The sequence below is a fragment of the Taeniopygia guttata genome, chromosome 13 (genome assembly GCF_048771995.1).
Source record: "Taeniopygia guttata chromosome 13, bTaeGut7.mat, whole genome shotgun sequence".
Classification (NCBI taxonomy): Eukaryota; Metazoa; Chordata; class Aves; order Passeriformes; family Estrildidae; genus Taeniopygia; species Taeniopygia guttata.
The window spans coordinates 4244635-4269564 of record NC_133038.1 but is presented as its reverse complement, the minus strand read 5'-3'; the positions used below and the strand labels follow the sequence as shown (position 1 = coordinate 4269564).

The following is a 24930-nucleotide window of genomic DNA, read 5'->3' as shown; positions in this document are numbered from 1 at the left end:
TGTTAATTTTAAATAGAAATTAAACTTTTTTCCCCTTTTTATAGGAACTGGAGACATTGTTGCTGTCATGATTACAGAATCGAAGGTTAAAGAGATCCTGAATTACTTGGAAAAGAATATCTCTGTCCTGATGGCCATAGCAGTGGGGTCCCGTGTTCCTCCAAAGAACTTCAGTCGGGGCTCTCTAGTCTTTGTGTCAATATCATTCATTGTTTTGATGATCATTTCTTCAGCATGGTTAATATTTTACTTCATCCAGAAGATCAGGTACACAAGTGCACGTGACAGGAATCAGGTAAGGTGTCTCTTCTCTTATGATATGGAGATAATATTTCTGTATACAATAATCAACAGAGGAAAAAATAAGGAATGCCCATCAAACTGGTGTTCAGAACCTCTTTGTTCCAAGGCAGAGCATGTTGCCAGAAAAGGGTTTTTATATAGCAAAGTGTTTTCATCCTGAGCAGCACTGGTATAGATCCTGTACATGACGGGAAGGAATAGAACTGAAGCAAAATACTTGAGTTTTGGTTTGTGTAAGTCCAAAAGTAAGATGGATTCTGTGTTGGCTGAGTAATACATACAGGATGTATGTTGGGAATGAGGAGGAAAGTTGAATTGTGAATCAGCTTGTGTAGTGTCGAGGAACGCTGAGCAAATGTTAACAAATTCTCTCCATGCTCTTAAGGATATGTTCTGTAATAGTTAAGGTAATTCAGAAATTGTACAAAAGTATTCCCAAACCATAATCTGTTATGAATGTTAGGGTAAGAAAACTAAGGTGTAAAGCTGCTTAGTGGTCTGCGTTAACTTTCAACTTTATTTAAGATCACCCTTGGTAAGGAGTGCCTAATCCTCCTGGTCATATATTTTAACCAAAATTTTGTCCAATATGCCTTTCTTACATTCTTTTTCAACTCTTAATTTGTTTAAGAACTGAGTTATGTATGGCCATACTCAGAGATTTAGGCTAAATCAGGTTGTCAACTCAAACACAGATAAACTTTAGAAGTAAATGTTTTACTAGTGTGGACTTAATGACCCTCCATAGTGTGCCTTGGCTTTTATTGAGAAGGATCAGTAAACCTCAGGAAATCCACAGTACACTCATTGTCCTGTCTCTCTGTCAAGGCTAACTTCGAAACCTCCTGATCTCTAGTTGCTGTCACCCCTTTCCCCCAAATTACAGCTAATACATAGCAGCTGACTGTGGGCCAGTTTTTTGGTGTTCTGTCAGACGTAAAATAAATTCAAACTTACAAAACCTCAGCTATGACACAGGATTTCCTTTTCAGTTACTATAAATAGTGTCTGATACTGCAGCTCCCATGGGCATCCTGTAGATTTTTTTAAGGATGTCATTCTTAAATGACCACACTAGAGCCGGTACTTAGTGTGGTCCCTTGGGATGGTGAAAGTTTAAATATAACTGTAACTTAATGAATGTCTGTGGAATACTAAATTGTGCCTTCTCTATCCCCTACATGGCTTTAGGCTCCTTCCAAATGTCCACGTTTCAAAATGGTTGCTCCATTGGGAAAGGGCTTTTATGACCTTTTTTCTTTCTTTAGATTTTTACAAAGGTCAGGAGAAACTTGATAAAAATTTTATGTGGTTTAAAAAGCTGAGCTTATTAAACTTTAATAAGAAGGTGGCGACAGCTACAGCTTATTTTTAAAGAGCTTTGAGAGCTTTCACAAAGACTGTACTGTTAGTGATGAAATAGCCTTGGTTTAGGCTATGATCTTGTTTTTAAGTTATGTCAAGGCACAAGCTTTTCTGGTTTTTAAATCAAAGCCATCAAAAACTTGCTGTGTTTTGTAGATAACACAAGTAGATATTGGTATTTCACATCGTTATTCTTGCGCGCTTCCACCGGAGGTGTGAAACTCTTTTGCATGTGGAACTGACCTTTTCCATCCAGACAGTTGTGGGTTTTAAAAGCAAGAATATGCCATGTGCCTGTGCCCTAACTTAGCAAAATAGCAAATCCTGAGCATTTCCAGTGTTAGCATGAAAGAGTATTTGTTAAAATTAGAAAATGGAAGAGGTTGACCTCTTAAACGGAAGAGATTGAAGTTATTATTTAGCAAATCTATTTACGTAAAAGAACTTCAATATGTTGGGAGAGTTCTGCTGAAGTATTATGCTTTCAATGGGAAAATAATCTTTAAAATTTCTTGTAGTGCATATACAATCACATGCAGTAGAAGGAAATATAGATACTACCCACATTTACTTAGCTGTTGGAGTTGAGCATTTAAGATAAATGCCATTTCAGCCTCGTTCCTCTCTTAGTAATCATACTTTTGGTTATGCAATGGTTATCTACTCCAGCTGTGTGCCCAGTGTGTTCTGTGTCATGAAGTGCTCAGGCCAATATGCTTGTTCCAGGGCATGTAATTTAGATCGGCTTAAATTGACCAAATTCTTGCATACTGAAGTTAGGGTGAGATTTCTGACTTTAGCAAGCATATAATTTCCCATCCCAGGTCTTCTTCTGATGCTGTGCTTCCTACATGGATGTACTTCAGTAGCTGGGACTGTTTATCTGATTTTTTTCAAATCCTTGTTCTAAAAAATATAAAATAAGAGCTGCTGTTCTGTGAAAATCACAAGTAAGAAAAGTGGTTATGTAATTTTAGAATAAGTGGTACAGTCATTTGTGATACAGACTTCTGAGGTCATTGTGTTTCACAAATAAAAGCAACTTTAATTGCTGTTTGCCTGCGGGGAAATGTGTGGTACAGGGGATACACCTTATGAAGGATTAGGGAGGGTTTCAGTTTTATAGAAGGTGGGCACAAAACCCCAAACATTCATTGCAGACTGCAGGAGAGGTTTTGGGAGCTGCATTCTGAGAAGCAGCCTATCTCTTTCAAGGGCAGAGCACTTAGTACAAGTTGGAGAGGACAGAGAAAATACATCACTTCTAGTTTTTAAGTCAACTGTAAACCAAGTCTGATGTCTCATGTCCCTGAAGGAAGATGGGGGGATCTTTGTTTCATTCACTGCCCATCTCTGGGACCCCAGTGGCAAAAGAGCGACAAACAGCTGTTCTTTATTGGCTGGGCACTGGGCATTTCAGTAGGAATCAGCACTAGGATGTCAGAAAAGCCTCCTTCCATCCAATTGTGATGGTCATAAAGCAGCATAAACAGCAAAAAAAATAACTCGCCCTCTGCATTCAGATTGAGGTTATCTTCAAACCAGTATTAATTTCATCTTTATTTAAGTCTGTATGGGCTTATTTAGATTTCATGACCCATCATTTTTTTCTTTTATGAGATCCTGGTGGTTTTGGGTAATAGCAAGAGAGAAACTAGGTTACACTGGGAGGCTTTTGCATCTCAGAATAAGATCAGCCTGCTCAGAGTGGAAATATAAAAATAATTCAAGCTTAAAAGAACAAGCAGTATATTACAGCACACTGAATAAAAATCAGTATGAACAGAATATAATGGAAATCATTGGGAGGGGACATTGCTTCAGCTTCCTGCAACCTGGGTTTGATTAGTTTTGCACATCAATGTTGATTCACTTCTGTGGACTTCTGTACAGTTCGTGAGTTTTATGCCCATGCGTGTGGAGAGCATTTGAGGATTCAACTGTTGGCTATTTTTCCTTCTCAACAAATCTCTGTGCTTTGCTTTGTTTGCATTTTGTCTTATGTGTTGGCCTGCTGCCATAGTGTGTATTGCAATGGTATTATTGAGTCCAAATAAGTCATTGTAAAGGACACTAATGAAGCTTGTTTATCAGGGTTAATTTGTGTTCTCTTCTTTATCACTTTATTAGCGTCGTCTTGGAGATGCTGCCAAGAAAGCCATTGGTAAATTGACAACCAGGACAGTAAAGAAGGGTGATAAGGTATAATAATAAGATTTCGGCACGATAAACTTGAGCATCACGTTTAATTTTTTTCTGGGGAAACAATCTCAGTATTTTCTTTGTGTTTCTGATTTATGACTTTGCCTTCCTTGTTGGAGGCTTACTTTGTCCTGTGGCACAATATTTTGTGTAACTGTTAGTATTGATGTGTGCTGTATATTTCAAAGAAGGTTTTCCTGCTTAAATACTATTTGCACTCCATTTGGCAACTGTGACTGAGGGTGGTTTTGTGTGCTGGGTGACTGGGAGGGTGTCCTGGCACGAGTAGATAGGACTGGCATTGTTTATGTGGAATTTTAAAGTTTTGAACCTTATCATATGTAAGTTCTGTAAAGGAAAAATAAATTTAAAAGACAGGTAATTGAAGATAACCTCTTAAGTAAAGTACGACTATTTAGTAAGTTAAGGAGGAGCACAAAGAGGTATTTCAGTCAAAGTTACTGCAAGAATATTTCTTGCTAGTATACAGACTAAAATATATGGTGTGCTATGTCCTAAGCTATTTCTACTTTTGAGAGCAGTATTGCTTTATTTTTGATTCTGGAAGGAAAAAACAGTCATTTAATCTTGCTTAAATTTTTGGCTTTAATTTCCAAAAGGTAGGGGAATTCTGGCTATGATTTGATTTTTAAAATGCTATTTCTTAGGGCCTTTTTATTGTGATTCCTTTTTTCTTTCTTATCAACAGTATCAGCAGTAGGAGATTAGGAAGTGATAGGAAAATTTGCTTCCAGAGAGAAGGCAGAGAAAATGTCTTTCTGTTCTTCCTCCCTCCCTATATAGTTCTATTTCAAACAGCCCACTGCACTAAACCTTTTCTGAAATGGGAGAACATACAAATTAGAGGAACCTTTCCATGTAAAACAATGCTGTTGTCTTGACAGCATAAATTCAGAACAGGCAAGTGCTATGTAGGTTGCAGTACAGACAGCATGAGGTCCACAGGGAGGTGAACAGAGTGGGAAAAACCTTTTCTTCCTCAGAGGAGCCATCAGGGTTCTCTGTGTGCAGCCCTGGCTGCTACGGACCTGTCTTGGCTGTGGCCTTGCTCTGGTCCCTGTCTTGGTGTCTGGCTTGGAGCTGGTTGGCTTCAAAAAGAATAATGAAGCTGAACTAAGAGGAGGTACAGCCTGTTTTGTGTCACAGGCCCGAACATTTCAAATATGTATTGTTGATGACATGTCTATATACAAATGAAGGCCCTCCTTTTTCATTTGAGATCTTAAAATACCATATTAAAAAATATAATTTTAAAAAATGATAACTTCTGGAAAACAGAAAATAGAGGAGCTGGTCAATCAGTGATCCTCATATTCACATTTTGATAAGAATTATGATAATTCTGCAAGTAAGCAGCAGACACAAATATGGGACTACTCTGTACTAATTAAAATGTGCTGTGGCTGTAAAAATGAGCCCCAGAATTCTTACTCTGCCAAAGAAAACAAACAAACAAAAAAAACACGTGAATAAAATAGAAATGTTAGTTCTAAGCTGGAAGTAAAAAAAAGGAAATCTAGGAAAATCTCCACTATATTTTATAATGATTTCACTGTACGTTAGAATCATCTTAGCCCTTAGCTTATGTATTAAATGATGATTTACCAGCTCCAAGAAGGGGAAGTTTTGCATGTATGAGATGCTTTTCTTGCTTAAGTCAGGTAGGAATATAATAATCCAGTCACTGGGTTTATAGTTTAGTAACAGCCACTTGGCACAGTGCAGTTCATGTTCTAGTCACAACTACTTTGACATTTGTCATAGCCTCAACTCTTGACTTGAATTTTCATTCTGTTCATTTTAGGAAACAGACCCAGACTTTGATCATTGTGCTGTCTGCATTGAGAGTTACAAGCAGAATGATGTTGTTCGCATTTTGCCATGCAAGTAAGATAATAAAGTTGCTTTGTTTGGAAACTGCTCTCTTTTGCTTCATTTCATGTAATAGATGCATTGTAATTCACAAATGCATTTGTTGGATATTTCCAGTCCTAATTACAGACACTTTATTTTAGACTATGGTGCCAGGTGTGAAGGTGGGTGCTGGCACTGTTAGGACAATGGAGATTAAACAGAATTATATTAAAGATATTGGCAATGGCGATACTGAGATTGCAGTGATGTGGAGGGATGCAGGTTTAAGGACCAAGTGATGGGCAGACTCAAAAAACTTCAGTATAATGAGACAGGTACAGCTGCAGCATTCTGTATTGTAGATGTGCAACAACTAGCTGCTGGTTTTTGAAAACGTAGGGAATGGAAATGCAGTCTTTGCAACCTTCATACCTCCTGACATTAGTCAGCCACTCTGCTGTCATCTGTCTTTGGTCTCTTCAATGCAGTGTGATCTTGGCTTGTGTCTGAAGATTTGTACTTGCTGGTGATTCTGCATTACTGCTTAAAATGTAGCAACTTCCTCCCTTTTTATAGCATTGTGTTGACATTTACAGGTTTTTAGTTTGCTTCCATTCCAGTTCCATTCTTGAGTTGTTTTTGGACATTTTCTCTTTGAGAGATGCTTTTAAATACTTTTCCACCTGGTGGTTGATTTTGATGAATCATACATTTTGGTAGCATTAAGCATTACCAAGGACATCTTTCCCTTGTGTTCTGAAATGCAAAGCTTTCTCCTCATCTCCAGACACAAAACCCACGTGTAAATTAGGTTGTATATACGCAGCAAGATCAAATAACTTGGCTTGTGCTTGGTACATAAATGGTTCTGCATGATACTCTAGAAGAAGCAAAGTCATGTGTTGGTGTTGATCTCCAGTCAGGCAGCAGCAGCGCATAAGAGCTCATTATTGGTCTTCTAAATCCTCCTGCAGGCTGTTCTGAATAGCTTGAATATCTTCTAATGTGCAGAGTATTTCCATAATCATAGAAAGAAAACAGTATTATTTTCTATCTTACTGATCAAAATATGTGTGCATTATACTTCTGTAGCCAAAAATCTAATTCAGTTTACTCTTCTCTGTGTTCCTTATCTCTTGGACAGCAGGAAACAATGACCTGTTTTAGATTCTCAGTGTTGTTTAGCTAAAATGCCCTACAACTGATTATTTAGAAACTCTCATTAAAATATTTAGGAATAGGAGAGCTGAGATTGGAAAGATTTGGGAGCCTTTGGTCATGTGGATGTATGTGCATTTCTTTTTTACAATTCAGTCATTTTTACTCAAAGTTGATGTCCTCTTGCCCTGAAAAAAAGTACTCCCAAGTGTAAAGTAACTATTTCAGAGTTACATCATTTATTGCAATCTCAAGTGAAGCTTGTATAGCTGAATTAAGCCCTGCTCTTTTGCTATGTTATGCAGAAGGTTATTCAGAAATTAGAGGAGGAACTTCTGAAAATTGCCTACCAGTTTTGTACCACTGAGATTATTGTTTTGTAAACTGCCTCTTAAGAAAGCATCTCTTGTGTAGTTCTACTGTGAGGCTCAAGGACATGGAATGAAAGGTCACAAGTCCCACTCTTCTGTGCCTTTCTCTTGGTACTGAACAAAGGCCAGGAGGAGGTCCTTGCCACTGAAGAGAGAATGGCTCTTTCCCTGATAGGAAAACAGCTGTTCCCACTGAGCACAAGGCAGAGTTGGGATTAAAAGCCAACTTCCTTAGACAAACAACTGTCCCTTTGCAAGGAGTGGATATGTTGCTGATATCCACAGATACCATACACACCATTTGAACAAGGTGATAATTGATTTTTTAATTAAAAAAAAAATAAAGTCCTTTTTCTGCAGACACCCTTGTTGAGCTGCAGTCCTGCAGAGAGGAGGCTCTGGGCTCTCAGGGGTAGTTACAGCTGTCAGGGAGCTGCATGCAGGTGCACCTGGCTGCCACCTCAGCACAACCTGCCCCAGTGCAGTTTCCCATGTAAAGGAGAGATCAAGGCTCTTGTGTAGATCATTTTCTGTTCTGTTTTTCACAAGAATGTAAGGTCAGTGAAGGCTCAGATTACATTGCTGCCAAAGGCTGTATGACAACTTTTATGTTCACTTTCTACCTCTTTTTTTACATCTCACTCATTTGCTGCAGCCCAGCTTTTAAGTTAAGTGCAGACCCATCTAGGCTAGGCACAGTGAGATGGATGCTTTTCACAAGACATTTTTATATTTCTAGATGAAAAGCCAAATAGTACCTTCAAAGATGGGCCCAATAAATTTCAGATTCCATGTGAAATTTTTCAGTCTTCAGTACCTGAGATGCTTCTCCCAAAATCTTGTTATGGAGGATTAACTCCTTTCTGCTTCCTCATATTTCAACCTTCCATTTTAGTGCAGCATGCAATGTTAGTTTAAAAAAAAGAAAAAGAAAAAAAAAACAAAAGAAAAAAAACAGCACACAGACAATAAAACAAAGCCTACAAGAGAATTTCTAAGCCAGATGAGAAAATAAATTGCAAGGAAACCATGGAGAAAATTACTTGACCAAGAGGAAGCAAATAAAAGACTAGAAGTTCTCACTGTGCCTGTTATAATCATTAGACAGTAGGAATCACTGACATGTGGCATCTTTGCTGCTTTCATCAATTTAAAAGTAGCCTTTCCCTTTAGCAGCACAGTTGTTCTCTGCAGTTAAGTATGGTCTGTCACACTGTGCTTCAGCAGAGGAATCTGGTCTGGGCAGACACACAGCAGGCAAAATCTACCAGCAGCTGGGCAAGTTGCACCTAAAATTCTGTAGTGAAGCACCACATTTGTGTTGTAAAGTTTTGTGGCATGCGGGAAATTGTGGCCAACTTAAAAATGAAAGCGAAGTGGTAGAAATTCAACTGCATTGTTTGCAGTAGTTCATTTTGTGTTTCAGAGAGAGGTGTTCAGTACCAGCAGCCTAAGGACATACCTAGAGCTTTAGTGCACAGAGGGATAAGCAGCCATCTGTTTTAGGTTTCCAAGCTTGAGGAATGTGTCTTTTGTAAATGTCCTTATGGAAGTGAAAAGTAAGTAGAGGAAGCAAATGTCAGAAGGATCCTAGCAGAAGATCATGGACAATTTTCCTTATTCAGATAACTTTATTCTGCCATCACACTGTTGCACCTAGGGGCTGAACTGGCACTAGATGAAAAGTGATCAGGAGTGGGTAGTGTGAAGGATTAGTGAGAGATAAGGGAAGGGGAGAGCAAAGTGACAGGTTAGAGAAGAACAGAAAATGACATTGGAAAGGGCAGAAAGATGGCCAAAGAAGGAAGGCATTAACAAGATAGGAAAATTAAAAGAGTAGTGAATACTATAAAATTAAATGGCTTTTGAGCCAAAGTTTTAATTCCTGTCTTGGGCAAGAAGGAGGAAAGTGACAAAAGTGACTAAACGGGATTTTCAGATTTTTATATTTGATTCTGTGCTGCTGCAAATAGCTGCCTTTTTAAGACCAAAATAACATAGAGTCTTGATGGCATCCTTTCTGCTTCCTGCAGTGCCTTGGACCCCAGGGCCAGGAGAGCAGCTGCCTCCAGCAGTAGCCAAAGAACTTGCTTTGCAGCAGAAAAGGTCCCTTTGGTGGATGCTGCACTGAGAGCAAGGAAATGTAGGTAGCTCTAGGGAAACAGCACTCATAAATCATTCACCCTTCTTTTGTGACGTGTTAATTTGGAGGCCTTATGCCACCAAAAGAGATTCCTAAGTCACTTTCTCCCCTGTGAAATGCTGCAAAGAAGCCATGTTGTACAGGAGTCGGTGTTATGGTGTTTATTACCAGCTGGAGGGCAACCGGATTGAGTGTGCTGACAGAGTGGAAAAATACCTGCAGGTCACCTGCCTGGAGCTGTGCCCGCAATGGGAGACTCCATCAGTGCTGCCAGCCTGGCTGGCCCTGCTTCCTCCAGCCCGAGGCTGTGTCACACCCCAGCATGTGGCTCCTGGGGAACGTCATCAGCTGTCGTGACCAAGAACTCGTCATGTTTATGGTCTTGGAATACCAAGTACAGAAGTGGGAAGATGGAGGAGGTTTATGAGAGCAGAAATTGTAAGGGCTTACTTGGTCAGGGTGAGGTTTTGAAATAATTCTTGTTTGCTGTCATCGTTGCTGTATAACTGCTTTTTAACTCTTGCAAACAGAGAAATGCAGACAGAGCCTGAGCCACAATGATGCTATCAGCAAACTTTTTAAGAGGTAGAGAAACTGTGTACGTAGTAGGCAGAGCCATGCTTTCTAAATCAATAACCTTCAGAGAACTGCGCTTCTTTGAAACACATTAATAAATACCCTTGAAGATTTCGGAACTAAAAGCAAAGAATTAGGAGGTCATAAAAACAATTGGGCTGTGTATATAAATATATCAAAGTGCTAATGACTTTTTAAAATAACTCATAATATTTAGTGGATACATGTTGGCATCTATATCAGTCGCCTGCTTCACTTGATCTGAGTGCTTCTACAGCACTGATTAGCCAATAATGATGTAATAAAGCTGTTTTCATACTTCCATGGAGTCTTGATGTCTGCTCTTGCCCAAAATACTAGATTTTCAGGTTTGTTCTGCTTTAAAAAACACAGAGACTTTAAACATAAGCAAATAAAAGTCATAATTTGCCTAACATAGAAAAATAGCATCTCTGTATGTTTCAGAATATTTCAAACCATTATGTATCACCCAGAGTATTTAAATATTGTTTCTTGTAGTTTTGTGAGTATAAAGGGAATGCATTACGTCTTAATAATAATAGAAATGAGTCTATTTTGGGTGGTGATTTAAACAGAAGGCCCTGTACATACCCTGTTTCTTGTGACTGCCAGCTTGCTAGAGGACACAGGCCAGCTGAGTGGCTAACTGAGGTCCTTTAAGTTTCTATTCTGCATTATCTGGGGTTGAGATAAGCAAAATTATTTTGCTGCTTGTCCATCTTCTGTTAGCTATTTTAAACTCTTAATTCTGCATCTTTAGTTAGTACAGGTAGGACATACAGCTGTAGCTGCTTAGAACTTCATTGTTTTTATTCTTTAGTCCCTCCATCAGCCTGAGTAGACATAGACTGTTATATAATTATATGCTGTCTTTTGCCATGTTTAACAGTTTCAGCACGCCTTTCAGGTTGCTTTCCAGAGATTTAAGAGAGAATTATCTGGTAACATGCCTCATTTGGTCTCTGGTTTTAAAATCTCAAGGGATAGGGAGCAAAGAACTCCCAGATTCCATGATGAGTTTTCTCAGGCACAGAGCACAAGTGTAACCTGATCAAAGAGGGAACAGAGAGAGTATCTCAGCTTTGTGCTGCTTTGGGGCACGCATGACCAGCTCTTCCAGACCCTGCTGATGCCTCAAATAGATGCCAAGACCTGCTTGTTCTGCCCCTGCCCCTTTCTCTTCTGGCTCCAGAGCACAGCTCTTTGCTGACTAAGCAGCCCTTGTAATTGCTGATCTTTGTCATGATCCCCAGTCTGTCGTGTTTGGGTGTGCCTGCTCTTACTGACTTCTTGCTCTGCAGTCAGCACCACTGGAAATGAAGGATCAGGGCTCTTATCATAGGAATTAACATAGGCAGTTACTCAGACTGGGTTATTAGGAGTATTTGCTAAGGCTATATTGGGTAGACAGTCTTGTGATACCCATTCCTGCCATGAATATGCTCTGAAAAGTTCTTTGCCTTTTGAAAAGCAAAGACAGCATTTCCTTTACTTCCTTTAATTTATATACCTTGTTTTGGTCTCTGCATAGTCCTTCCATGTTATACTGGTTTATATAAATCCCAACATTTGCATTTATATCCATGTATGTGACTAAGATTTTGAATGCAATGTAGGAGGCAATTCAGACTGTTGCTTATTGCAGAGTTCCCTGCTTTGCAAGCAGGAGCCCAATTTGCCTTTCCATCTCTGAAAGCCCGGTTTGCCTTTGCTTTTATTTTTATGACAACTGTATGGTGATGGGCATGTTTTCTTTCTTGATACCAAGAAATACTGATGGCAGGGAAAGCCTTCTTTTTACTTCAATATGATGATTATAAAAGCCTTTTCAAAGTCAAACAGGAGTGTGTTTGGGTTGGTTCCACTGACTTGTGAACAAAATTGACAGCTGATGGGTCTGTGCTCTTCCTACCAAGTTTATGTTCAGATTCTGCATCAAAACTGAGACAAGTCTGTGTACAAGGTTGTGGTGGAAATAGCATTGCCTTGGTTCTTCTACCTTGCATCCACTATTCATATCCACAGTAAAAGGGGGAGAGGAGTGAGGGGGGAACGAAAATCTTCAAGTGTTTCCTCCTAATTGAGCTATTAGTAAAGAAAGACAACAACAAGCAATATTTTTGGTTTTTTAATTACTGCAATTAGAACAGAATACTGACAATTATAAGAATTGCATGTGTTCTAAAATAAGAAAAAAAACCCCAATTATCCAAAAGTTTAAGTAGCTTTCATTGTATTAAATAGAATTGTTTGCAAATTATTATGTGCCTTCTCTGTACTTCTAGGCACGTGTTCCACAAAGTCTGTGTGGATCCATGGCTCAGTGAGCACTGCACGTGTCCAATGTGTAAACTGAACATCCTGAAAGCACTGGGAATTGTGGTAAGTTGCCTGGTTGTGAACTCTTCCTCTTCCTCCCATGTCTGAGACCTAAAACAGAAAGAATAATTGTAGGAGAGAGAGGGGGAAGGGTGTTCCAGTACCCTTATTCCAAAAATATTTGGGGTTTTTTACAAATTTCTTTGGTGCCAATTTGATGTTTTTCCTTCTTTCCCTGGTTGGTAGTTGAGAATATATTGTTATATTTGCATTTATGGCAAGTATCTACCAGAAGTATGTTAGATTCTCTGTAATCTTCCTTTTTCTCAAGTCCTTTCAACTCCTCTTGTTAAATTTACTCTCTGTATCTCTTGTTCTTGTGGTTTCCTGTAGGCAGTCTTAAATTTGCACATTAAAAGCCTCTCCCTAGCCAAGGCCAGTGAGTTTTCCTCAAGCAGTTCATGTCTTACGGGATCCCTGAGGACTGCTTTCATTGACCAGTTCACAAAGGGAAAGCAGTGAAACCTCAACGCAGATTTTTTTAGTCTTTCCTGTATGAGGAAAAAATTACAAAGTGGGAGTGATGCTCTTTTCAAAGTAAGAGAAGAACATATGGACAGACTTTGTAAAGTGGCTCTTGATTCAAGACAGAATAATCAGGCCTCAATTTTCAGCTGTGTCAGTTGCAAATTTGCACATTTCCTAAGAAATAGTAGTAGATATTTTGTGGATGACCTTTTTGCAATTAATAACATCCCAGGGTTTTTAGAAGAGGATACAGAAATTAGAGTTTGTCATGGTTGTGCTAAACCATACTGGCACAGGTTATATGATACAGGTGTACTTGAGTCCCTCCCTTGTATCTTCTTCCTTATTTCTGCTTCTTCCTTCTCTTTAAGAGGTAGAAGTTGTTCATTCCTGTGTTTCTCACCTCTGTGACCTCGGGACAGCCACAACAGCTGAACAGAATGTGTGTGCGTGGTTCCATTCAATGTGTGGGGGTGCTGCATGTGGCACATTCATTCCCCAGTATAACGTGGAGCTGTTTTCCCCCAGCCCAACGTGCCGTGCACAGATAATGTCGCCTTTGACATGGAGAGGCTGACGCGGGGGCAGCCGGCGAGCAGGCGCTCGGCGCTCGGCGACTTCGGCACCGACAGCTCCCTCAGCCTGGAGCCCCTGCGCACCTCGGGCATGTCACAGCTGCCACAGGACGGGGAGCTGACACCAAGGTCAGGAGAGATCAACATTGCAGTGACAAGTAAGTGTCCTTCGGCTCCCGGTACCATCTACGGCTTCCGTGGTGTGTGTGTGTCCCTCTGTGCTGCAGGGCCCTGGTGATGGATGTCCCTGCAGGGACAAAGGTGACCTCAGTGTCTCTGAAGAGGCATATGCTCCTTATTGGAACCAATAACTCTAGGTATGACAGTGCCAACACTTCCATTATTAATGGTATATCCATTTAGATCCGCATACAAAGAACCCTGGATGAACTGAAATGGCACCAAAATAACCTTCCTGAATTTGGTAACCAGCACAAGAAGCTGGATTGCCAAAACTGGTATTTATCTCTTCAGAATACTTTACATGCAATAATTGATGCAAATATAAATATTTTAGCTGATAGCTATTTATGCAGACATTTTTTCCCCTGAGAACATTGCTACTGGAATTCTGACGTCACTTAGCAGGTGTTTTTTCTTACAAAATTTGTGACTTAAGGAAGCATTTGATGCGCCAACATTTGAGTATTGTCCAAGTGTTTTATAACATCAAAAAATTGTTCCTGCATTGCTTGAAAGCTCTTATCCATAAGAATAGCATGGAAAATTTCCACTTACTGGAATTTACCTAGGGTTTTTAATGTACAATCACACTATAATAAATACAGATTGTGTGGAATTGCATCAGTTTTCCATATGCTGTACAGTCTTAACTTCATGCATGAATGATTGTTTTTCTGGCTGAATTGAAAAATAGAATCCTTGCAGTACAACAGTCTAATTTTCTCCTTGTATTTTGTTTATGTGCATCTGTGATCTAGATTTTGAACTTAGTGACACTGGTTGCCACTGATACATGTATACAAGGCAGTGAAACCAATGCAGTTCATAAGAGTGTTTCTTTAGATACTGTAACATAGTAAATGTTTCAATAAAAAAAAAACCTCACGTCATGAAAAACATAGTCCATATCTAGAAATGTCCTGATCTGAGATGGGAAAATCCACATACAAAATCTGGATTCTCCTCAAAGCCAGTAAGTCACTTTGCCATCCAGTGTTCAACCTCTGGTTCACCTTGTACTCAGTTGTGTTGAACAGGAACAGATCCGTTGCTGTGATGCTTCCTTGTCATGGGTGGGAAAACTGTAGTTTTCTCTTTTTACTAATTGCCTTTTCAGAAGGTGTTTTTTACTGTCTCTTCCCAGCTGTAGTGCTGTTTGTGCACAGATGGGATGCAGGGGTAAAACAAGAAATAACCACCAACAGTTCATTCTGACAATATTTATAAAGTGAAGTTTTAGAAAGGGTTCTTGAAATGTTTGTATTTTATGGGTGACACCTGCATTCTTTGATGCATGAGAGTTAAAACCAAAAGCTGTTCATCAATGGTGTTTGTATTCTGAACTGTTACTGTTTGCTAGGTTGATCCTGGGGAGAATTTTGAATAGTGAACATTCTTTATTAGACTTCTTTTTATTTAATATATGTATATGTCTACCCTAGTATTGAAATTATTTTTCGATGGATATATCTGTCTCTTAAGTAGAAAAACTGTAGTTATGTTTTACTGTTGAGCAATCTATCATGATTTTTGCTGGGTTTTAAATAACCCTATAACATAAATTCAGGAGGGAGGGGGCAAAGACACAGTTGAAGTGTGACAGTATTTTGGGTGTGCTTGTGTGAAAGAGCTGCATCTCACCAAACCTAACCCAACCTGACAGTCGTCTTTCTGACTTGGGGGTGGACAGAGTTTTCATTACATTTTCCCTTGATCCTGCATTTCACTTTACATTGTTAAGTAACTTCTTTATCACTAACCCTTGGGCTCAGACAGGAAATACTGTTTGTGCCATGCTTTTTTTCTGCACCTCTCTCCACTTCTTCTTTGCTAGCCTTCTCCCGTCAGTAGCTCTGTGGCTTAACCTCCTTCTGCTTCACCTCCTGGGGCCAGTCATGGCTTAGAAGCCTCTTGCCTTCCGCCAGTGGTGTTTGAGGGAAATATTGGCATCGCTTTCTCCCACGAGTGATTTCCTCCCTTTCCTTTGTCAACAGAAGAATGGTTTATTATTGCCAGTTTTGGCCTCCTCAGTGCCCTTACACTCTGCTACATGATCATCAAAGCCACAGCTAGCTTGAATGCTAATGAGTAAGTAAATATCAGATGTTTCTGTGCGTTTCTGGTGGGTGTGTGTCATGGACAGCATTAGGAATAAATACCAACAGAAGGGGGAATATGTAGTTTTCAAGGAATCAAATTCATTTCCTGCTTTTCTCAAACACAAGTGTTGCTGTTAACAACAGGTTTCAGGGTAACACGTGAAGTCCCTCTTAATTTATGTTTAGCTGGGTTGTCTGAGGAAATCTCTTTGTTAAGTGAAGACATGAAAAGGGGAAAACAGAGAATATTTATGGTCAGTTTTTGATCATTGTTCTAGGTAAACATTAGATTTCTGCCATTAAAATCCTACATTCAAAATTCACCTGCCAGAGCCAAAACTTACTACCAGCAGTTAACTTTTACAGTTTTCACTTCAATATTATAGTCAAATTTCATATTAAAAAAATAATTCTGTATTCCTAGTTTGCACACATTCAGCTAGGGAGAAAAAAAAAAAAAGGTGTTTAAATGGGAATCTACCTTTTTCCTCTTAGATGAGGGAGAGATGAAAGCAATGAATGCAGTACTGATTCTTCTCTCTTAAATGAAGGAATGCTTGTTTCCATGCTTTCTTAACCTATGTGGAAACCTCCAGCCTCCCTTCAGGCAGGCTGGACAAGAAATTACCCTGACAGATTACTTTCAGTCTTTTTTTTATAAATCTGTGTGTGTGGCCAAGTATAAATCTATTTTGCAGATCTATTAACTAGGTACATCTAGTTATTTTCATGTAGGTGTACAGAATATTTGGGCCCAGGATATATGTTTAATCTTAACTTAATTTTTTGTTTGGGAAGGCAAAGTGTCAGCATCTTTCTTTGTCTCTGAACATCTTGACACAGCTGAGGTTCCATTAAAGTGCTGATCTCTCTTCCAGAAGTAGGGTGAGATCCAAAGAAATGCAGCTGGGAAATGCAGCTTTATAAGTATTCTGTTTGGGTTTTTTTTTCTTTGAGATAAGAGAAGGGGTTTGGAATTTTTTTTCTCCTTTTTTTTTTTCTTTTTCTATTTGGAAGTATAAGGTGTCCTCAATAAGATGGAAACATGTCTAATAGTCTCCAGTGTAAAATTTGAGGCAATCTCGAGCTAATAATCTTCAGAAGGTTTCATCTGGGATTTTTGATTACCACTAATTTGCAAATCTTCTTCCTCTTTTCATATGCTGATTCCAAAAGGGCTTCATGAAGAAAACTTTAAACTTCAAAAAGCCCTATCAAGTCTACTGCTTTTTTTTTTCCATTTTTCAAAATCTTGAAGTTGCATCCATCAATCAGCAACTTGGTGACAGAGCTTCAGCTGGACATAGTTAATCTTTAATCTGCCTGGAAAAGTAGCTCGGGAAAGCATGGGGCAAGATGAGCTGCAGAACGGGAATGTCTGCATTGCTGGGCACTTGGAGTCCTTGGGAAGGAGGAGGAGCTGGAGCCCATGAAGTCTCATCCAGATGTGGGCACTGATAGCAGCTACATTTCAGCCTTTCCTTGCAGCTCTTCTTTTTGTTGCTCAGTGGGATCTGGGACTGTTTTTACTGCAAGGACGAGCTGCTGCACATTGGCAGGGACTTTGGGCCTCCAGCAAAGTGTTTTCACAGTGATGTTCCTTCAGTACAAACAAAGGGTGTGCTGATACAAGGAGAGCTCAGTTCTCAGTGATAGGAATTGAAGTGCAAGCACATCGAGTGTGTGCTTGAGACAGACTTGAGAAAACTCACAACTCAGGAACCAGAGCTTCAAAAATCCCTTATTTATGTAACCGAGGTTCTTGGCTGTGGCCTTTAACCTCAGCAGCTCTTCATCTGAATCCTTTGGGATCTGAGCAGCCTCCGCAAGTGCTGCTGGGTTCGACTACTCATTTTAGACACTTTAAAATGACACTAATGCTATGATTTATTGTTTCACTGACACCTTCTCAGAGCCAGACAAAGAATTTCCTGTGCTAAATATCATGCCAGATATATGGCAGCTCCTTCTCATTGCTTTTTCTATTAAACAGCATACCTGCTTTTTATGCTGCTCTCCATGTAAAAAGCAATGCTGACATCCCTGGCTTTCTTATGGTAGTGTTTCAAGAAGAATCTGAGTGGGTTTTCTTATTGAAAAACAACAGTAGCAAGAATGAGGACATGTAATATGCTGATGCAAGTAAAAGACCGGAAATTCTGCTTTAAAACTCACTTAAAAACATACCCAGTACCTTTTCTTTACTATGTCCTTCCCACAGCTTAAACACAGTTATTTAGAACATTAATTCTGGAGTTGTAAGTATACATATTTAGCTGTGTGTATGTATAAATACACACACATGCATTTTTAAATAGCTGTGATAAAAGTAAACATTGTCTAAATGATAAAATAAGGAACCAGCTGCTTTCTCTTGGTCTCAAAATACCCTTACAGCACCAGTATAAAAAGTTTTAGGCATTGTTTGAAAGGTACGGAAGCAGCACAATTTGCCTTGCTTCCTAGGGAACAGTCAGAAATTACTGTGTAAGTGTGGGTTTAAGCCCAAAAAGTCCAAATGTTGAGTAGCACCACTTAGAGAAAGTTTTCAGTATCAGATGGCGTGTCCTCAAAAGCTTAAAAGTGCTCAGACCACTGGTTGTCCTGCAGGAATGATGTGACAAATACAGATATCTCTTAATGCTCTGGCTTTGTATAATTAGTTATTTTTCACCACTAAGTTACTTTTACAGGAATTTTTTTTCTTTTTTTAGTATTGGCAGTATTAACTTTAATATAAATATTTTGTTCCTTTTTTTTCTGCCCTGCAGAGCAGAATGCTATTGAAGAAACGCTTTCCGGCCGATTGCCTTGGAGAGAGACACCTATTTTTATGCATCATTTATCGATCATGCAACACAAGCAATTATTTAGTACATTCTATTTTTTCATAAACTTTGCTGATGCCAAAGCTTTGTATTAAAGAAAAAGTGAAGAAATAAAAAAAAACTTTAATTATGAAATCTCTGTGAGAATTTCATTTTTCTTGGGCTTTCTGTGTTAGTACTCAAGTCTGAGAGCATTTTGTAAATTTAATAAGGTGCTTTATTTCCTTTGAATGACTTCATCTTTGCAGATCTCTATTTTTCTCCATTCATTTGGGACACAAGCTAAGTAGTGGAAATCTCACGCAGTGCCCTTGTTATGATGCCAGTCAAGTGACTCAACTGCCACTAAAGTGACTAAAAAGTGTTGTTAGTAATTATTTGACATAAGCTTGTTAGGGAGAAAAGCTGGGTCAAGCTGTCAATTCTGTTATAATGGACTTACCTTGACTCCAGCTGAGAATTAATTTGAAATAACATTTTCTCAGTTTCTCCTCCTGTAACACTCCCAGTCACCTGGGAGCACTGCAGTATGATTTTTGCCTTGAGGCCAGGCATTGCTGGAGATTTGCAATGCTGTGGTCTCAAAACACAAATCATAAACCTTTCCCGTCTTTTACTTTCACCCACCCTCCTTTTGATAAAAGTAAAGCTGCTCTAAACCACTTCTTCCTTCCAAATAACAAGTGAAAATGCAGCGTTTCCCCTGCTGCTGTGTGTGAAGCCTCCTTTCAGATCAGGGGCAGGGGTTTGCTTTGGTTCAAATTCAGATCATGGAAGATTGATAACGCTCTTTAATGTAGAAACTCTGTGCAAGCATGTCCCTTCTTGCCACAGCTTCTGTTCTGGTGAGGAGACAGAGGGAAAACATCTCCCCTCACTGTCCTCACTCTGGCTCTTTCATGCAAGTTATGCAAGCCCTGTGTGAGTAATTTCACAACAGTCAGTTAACACACGGGCCTGAGTTGCAGCCAAATGCTAATGCTTGACTTAACGAGATGGGTAAATGAAGGTAACAAGTTGGGAAAGAAAAAGTAATTGACAGAAGTTAAAAACAGTTCTGTGTTTGGTTGTTTTTGTTGTTCTCGGATCAAGATGTAGAAAGTGAATGCTTTCTAATTTAATTAAATGAACAGAGAGAAGCAATTTTGCTGTAAGATTTAATTTTTTTATGTACTGGGAACTGGAGGATTTAATTTAATTTTATTTTTATGTATAGGCACTTTTAGAATTTAGGAATACAGCCAGATGCTACATTAAAATGGTTTCTTAGTTCTTGTTTGTCCATCAGGCTTCAGCTGAGGAGGCAGCTTTTATAATAAGCAGTGAAGAATGTGATAGCTTCAGTGCATTTAATAGAATTCTTCTTTAGTGTGTCCTTGTGAAATTCTGAAAGAAATATGGAAATAAATCAATAGAGCAGTGAGTGCATTTTGAAAGACTGGAAAACCCCACTGGACTTACTCATGAGAAGAAAAAAACCCTCAAACATTCTGTGTTTGAGGGCTGTAACGTACAGCATGTGTCAGTGACTGTTGTTGCCAAAAATGGAGGAATGTGGTTAGAGCATAATTTAGGGAACAAGCTATGATACATGTTTTCTTCACTCATCTCTCAAGAGCAGTAGTAAAACTGATAAGTTTGTGCTTGTCTCCTGCAGCAAAATTCCATAAGTACTATTTAATGCTGCTGGGCAGGGACTGTGTGAGGAGTGCAGTGACCCAGATGCAAAAGACACCATAATAGTTCCAGTTCATGTTTCTTCTTCAGAACAGCAGCAGAAGGGGAAGTCGACTGATACTTGGAACAAAAGGGTTGACAGGACTTTTTAGTGCATTTCCCTCCATGGAAAATTTCAATAACTCAGCATCGTATTTTCTTCTTTTGAGTCTCTAACAATTGTCTCAACAAAGTGTCAATAATGATACAACTTTTGATAGGTTACTTAGAGGTCAGGCAATCAGTGCATGCTTATCTGTTAATGAAATAAATATGTTCAAAGATGAACATCATCCCAGAAGCTCTTTTTTTTCCTCTGGATAGACAGAGGAAATCTCCAAAGTTCTTCATAGAATCATAAAACCAGTTAGGTTGGAAAAGCCCCCTAAGATCATCAAGTCCAATCATTAACCCAGCACTGCCAAGACCACCACTAAGCCATGTCCCCAAGTGCCACATCTGTATCTTTTAAATACCTTGATCCAGCCTATCCAGATCCATCTGTGGAGCCCTCCTGCCCTCCAGAAGTTCAACCCAGTTTGGTGTTGGTTGCAGACTGACTGAGGGTGCACTCAGTCCCCTCATCCAGATCATTGATAAAGACATTAAGCTTGTCGGGGCCCTGTGGATGTAATTCCATTCCCCATGGCTCTCTGGGCTGAGCCATCCAGCCTGTTCTTAACCCATGTACTGTGCACCTGGCCAAGCCATGGCAGCCACTTTCCAAGAGAGTGCTGTGGGACACAGTGTCAAACTCTACCAAAGTACAGGGACACACATCCACAGCCATTCCTTCATCCATTGAGTGGGTCACCTTGTCACAGAAGACCTGGTTTGTCAAGAGGACCTGTTTTTCCTAAACCCACACTGGCTGGGTCTGACCCCCTGCTTGTCCTGGATGTGCCACGTGATGGCACTAAAATTATCTGTTCCATGACCTTTCCTGGCACCAAGGTCAGGCTGACAGGCCTGCAGTTTCCCAGACCACCCTTCCAGCCCTTCTTGTAGCTGGGTGTCACATCTTTTGACCTCCAGTCAGCTGGGACCTCCCCAGGTAGCTGGGATTGCTGGTAAATCATGGGAAGTGGCTCTGTGAGCACCACAGGGCTACCCCAAGGAGTCTCTTTCTTTGCCTGTCCCTTCTGAAGAGTTTTTAGCCATCTGTTGAAGCACTCCAGTTGTGCCAGTCATCCCACCATGTCTACATGTTGGTAACCAGGTCTTTCTGGGTCTTCTGAGGAAGCACATCCCTGCTTTACAAGCCTGTAAATCAACAGCCAGCATCAAATGCAGAACTCCAGCCTGCCCCAGCCTTGCTCAGACTTGACCTCTTTTCTCTGAAAGAGCCATTTGAGGTGTGACTGTTCATGCATATGGAAAGCAGATGCTTTAAAGTCTTCCTGCTAAGCTGGCTTTGAGGAAAGGGTGCTTTATGAAATAGTTCCACTCTGTTCCTTAACTGAGAGGGTGTCTAAAGCAGAATAGGTAGGGAGTGCTCTGATTAGATTTCCACATTAAGAAGTCTTTCCTGGAGGAGCTGTGGAAGGGACTGCAGCTTGTGGAAGAAGATGGCCCTGATTAATGACCAAGGGCACTAAGATAGTTTTGGATGGAGAGGGAACACCAGGTGATACTTAATCCTGGGGCACCTGCAGTGCTTTGCCTCTTGAGTTTTTGGCCTTGGTCTTGTCCTCACTTTGGTGGCATCCTATGGTAGTATAAAGATCAATTCCAGGGCAGTGTGTTTATTTTCACACTCAGTGCAAGTTATCTGAAAGTTCTTTTAAAGCATATAATGAAGAATAGTGGCAGAGGGCACTGAAGGATTCATCTTCATGTATTAAAACTGCATGCAGCCTTCCCATTTGTTTTCTGTACCTAAGGGATAAATTTTGATCTTTCTTGGTAAGTGCAAAATAGGAAGAACAGACTCATAAGCTGAATTTGGAACTGCGGATGTTTTTACTTGTCCTTAAAATACATTTATTCAGTAAATATATCAGCTGGACCAACGCCACATTTTTAAACAAACAGTAGCAATTTTCTGCATTAAGAGGAGCATGGCTGGGTCACTGTGCCCTGCTGCTCCAGCCATAAGCTGTGGGCAATGCTCCTGACCTGGTTAATGGAGCACCTGAAGATTGAGTGGTGGAAAACACTGAGCAGCAGCTGGAGTCTCAGCTCTGGCCTGGCTGCACTGGATGGGAGAGGAGACAATTAGGAAAAGAATGAACGATGTGTCTCAAAAATGGTACGGAAGCCAAGAGATACCTATCTGTATGGAAACATGCAGCCTTCCTGGAAGTGGGTGGTTTAAATTTCCTTTGCCAAGAAGGACAAAAACGTCATAGTAAAGAATTTTAGAGGTGCTTGATATACACTGTCTATTTCCAGATTAATGTAAAATACTTGTTGTCAGATAACCTGCTCTGCCTGTTGATTAAATCTCTCCCTCCAACCTGCTAGAGTGGAAGTCTGGGTGCACACAGAGGAAATGACAGCCTGGGCCGTCTGCTTCCTAATCCCACGTTTGATTTCTGTGTAATAAAAACAAAAGCAGCACCAAGCTTTTAGAATCCCTCTGGTTTGACTGAGCACTGGTTGTGTGTAACATTGCAGCAGGTGGAGGAAGGAGGGATGAAATATCCAATATTCACAGCTTATTTCAACTGCAAAATGAGACTCGCTCATCAAAAAGTAAATGAGCCTGACCCGTAATACAGTCTTGAAATGAGTTTTATCTGGTATAATTTCAAAGCAGGTTCAGGGTTTGGGTTTTTTTGCTTGAATCATAGAATCATTAAGGTTGGAAAAGATCTCTAAGGTCATCAAGTCCAGCTGTTGGAGACACACCATGATAATCTGGCAGTCACAGTTCCAGCTTTATGTTTCCTTAAACGCTCAATCTTTATTTATTTATTTATTTATTTGCTTTTATTTTAAACATTGCCCAATTTTAGAAACCTGTAAATTTGGGGGATGGTTCAGATCCAGAAAATGAGTGTTTATCATTCCCTACCAACTGCTTCTGGAAGTATATTCCAAGACAGCCCACTTGTCCCAAGTACTTGGATACATGCTCCTGGCAGATTCAACAATCTATTGCAGTGTAACCACTAATTTCAGTTAACTACAAGACCAAAAATTAATTTGCTTATGATAACTTCCCATTCTCATTGCAAATGGTGGAATGAGTGTGTACGTTGACTTCTGCTTGTGAAAGAGGAGCAGATCCATTGCCCAACTCCATTTTCCTGCTGGGCACTTGTTAGCAAAGGACATAAAATCTGTGTCTTGGGTGAGTGGGAAAGGAGAAAAGGTGTTTTGTACAGTAGCAGCTGAATTCTTATTTTCTTATGTCTTCTGTAAGGTCTTTATTTCAGAATGGGATAGACTAGGCTCAAAATTTGGCTAAGAAAGGGGCATTTAAGCAGCTTAAATCTGCCAGGGCTAAAACTACAATTCCCTAAGCATCTTGCTTCACTGATGCCTGGAACTGGAGGCACCTTAGTTTCTTGCATGCCTTTTTAATGTACTTGGAAGCTTTTCAGTTGCCTCCAGTTTGGCTCATGTAGCTGTTGTAATCTAAGCAGCCTTGCTCCCAGCTAATCCCCGCTGGGATCAAGAAACCAGGTAATGAAGCGTTTTGGCCAAGGGCCTGATCTGATGATAGATGCTTTCAGAGAGAATCATTTATACAGCAGAAGGGCTGGGCTCCTTGCAAAAACACATCTGTGGATTCAGAGAGCCATGGGAATGCCAGGCCACCAAGGAAAAAAATAGGACTTCCACTCCCCAGTTTATCAACAGCCGTGGGGTGCTTGTTTCAGTTATTGCCAGTGAAAAGAGGGTTGGGTCTCCTTGGTTATGTGCAAGGAAATCCATAGGTGGCTTTTTCTAGAAGGTGGCTCATGTGGATGGAGTTTGCTGAGCTCTGGAGGAAGTCAAGCTTCCAGCAGCATCGGTGGGATGATCCTTGGGGAACCACTCTCTCTGCCTGCTCCTTCCTTTTGACCCCAAGCTGAAAGCACTTGGTGCTGGTGCAGGGCACAGCGCTTTGGTGCTGACCAGAGATTTCTGGGTCTTCTGAGGAAGCACATCCCTGCTTTACAAGGCTGTAAATCAACAGCCAGCACCAAGTGCAAAACTCTGGCCTGCCCCAACCTTGCTCAGACTTGACCTCTTTTATCTGAAAGAGCCATTTGAGGTGTGACTGTTCATGCATATGGAAAGCAGTTGCTTTAAATTGGCTGGGGACCACAGGAACAGAGGGGAAATGTGGTTGTTACTGCTTTGTGTTGAAGGGTGGCTGTTTTTCCCACGTGTACTGTGTTTGCATCCAGCACACAGGTATGAGGATGCTTTACTCAGTTCTTCCATTGTTCAGTGTGTTGCTGATGTGGTTTTGTTCTACCTCTTGCAGGCAGTCACTTCTTCCATCGTAACTCTCTGTCCCCTCGAAGCCTGGTCTACGAGAGCGAGTTCTCAACCATCGAGCCTGCCTTGGACATGTACGACGAGAACAAAACCTGAAAGGAATCCATGCTCCTTCCTGGCCCTTTTTCCATTTTTTTCATTTCTCATTCCTATTGTTGTGTACTCTTTCCATGGATCTCCTTTGTCTGAAGAAGAGCTGCTTTTTCCAGAACACGAACCCACCTTCTCGTT

General features: G+C 40.2%; 1 protein-coding gene across 4 annotated transcripts in view; it reads left to right on the top strand.

The window, feature by feature from the left end:
* Window positions 1-24930, top strand: part of RNF130 (ring finger protein 130) — a 49523-nt gene extending 24593 nt beyond the window's left edge. The window contains exons 3-9 of one of the 4 annotated variants that reach the window (XM_002195593.6): window positions 45-295; window positions 3799-3870; window positions 5696-5778; window positions 12300-12396; window positions 13390-13594; window positions 15614-15707; window positions 18490-18681. In XM_002195593.6, coding sequence (XP_002195629.2) covers window positions 45-295; window positions 3799-3870; window positions 5696-5778; window positions 12300-12396; window positions 13390-13594; window positions 15614-15707; window positions 18490-18505 — 818 coding nt within the window. In that variant the 3' untranslated portion in view covers window positions 18506-18681. The other 3 variants (XM_030284282.4, XM_041719006.2, XM_030284283.4) reach the window with 3 other exon arrangements.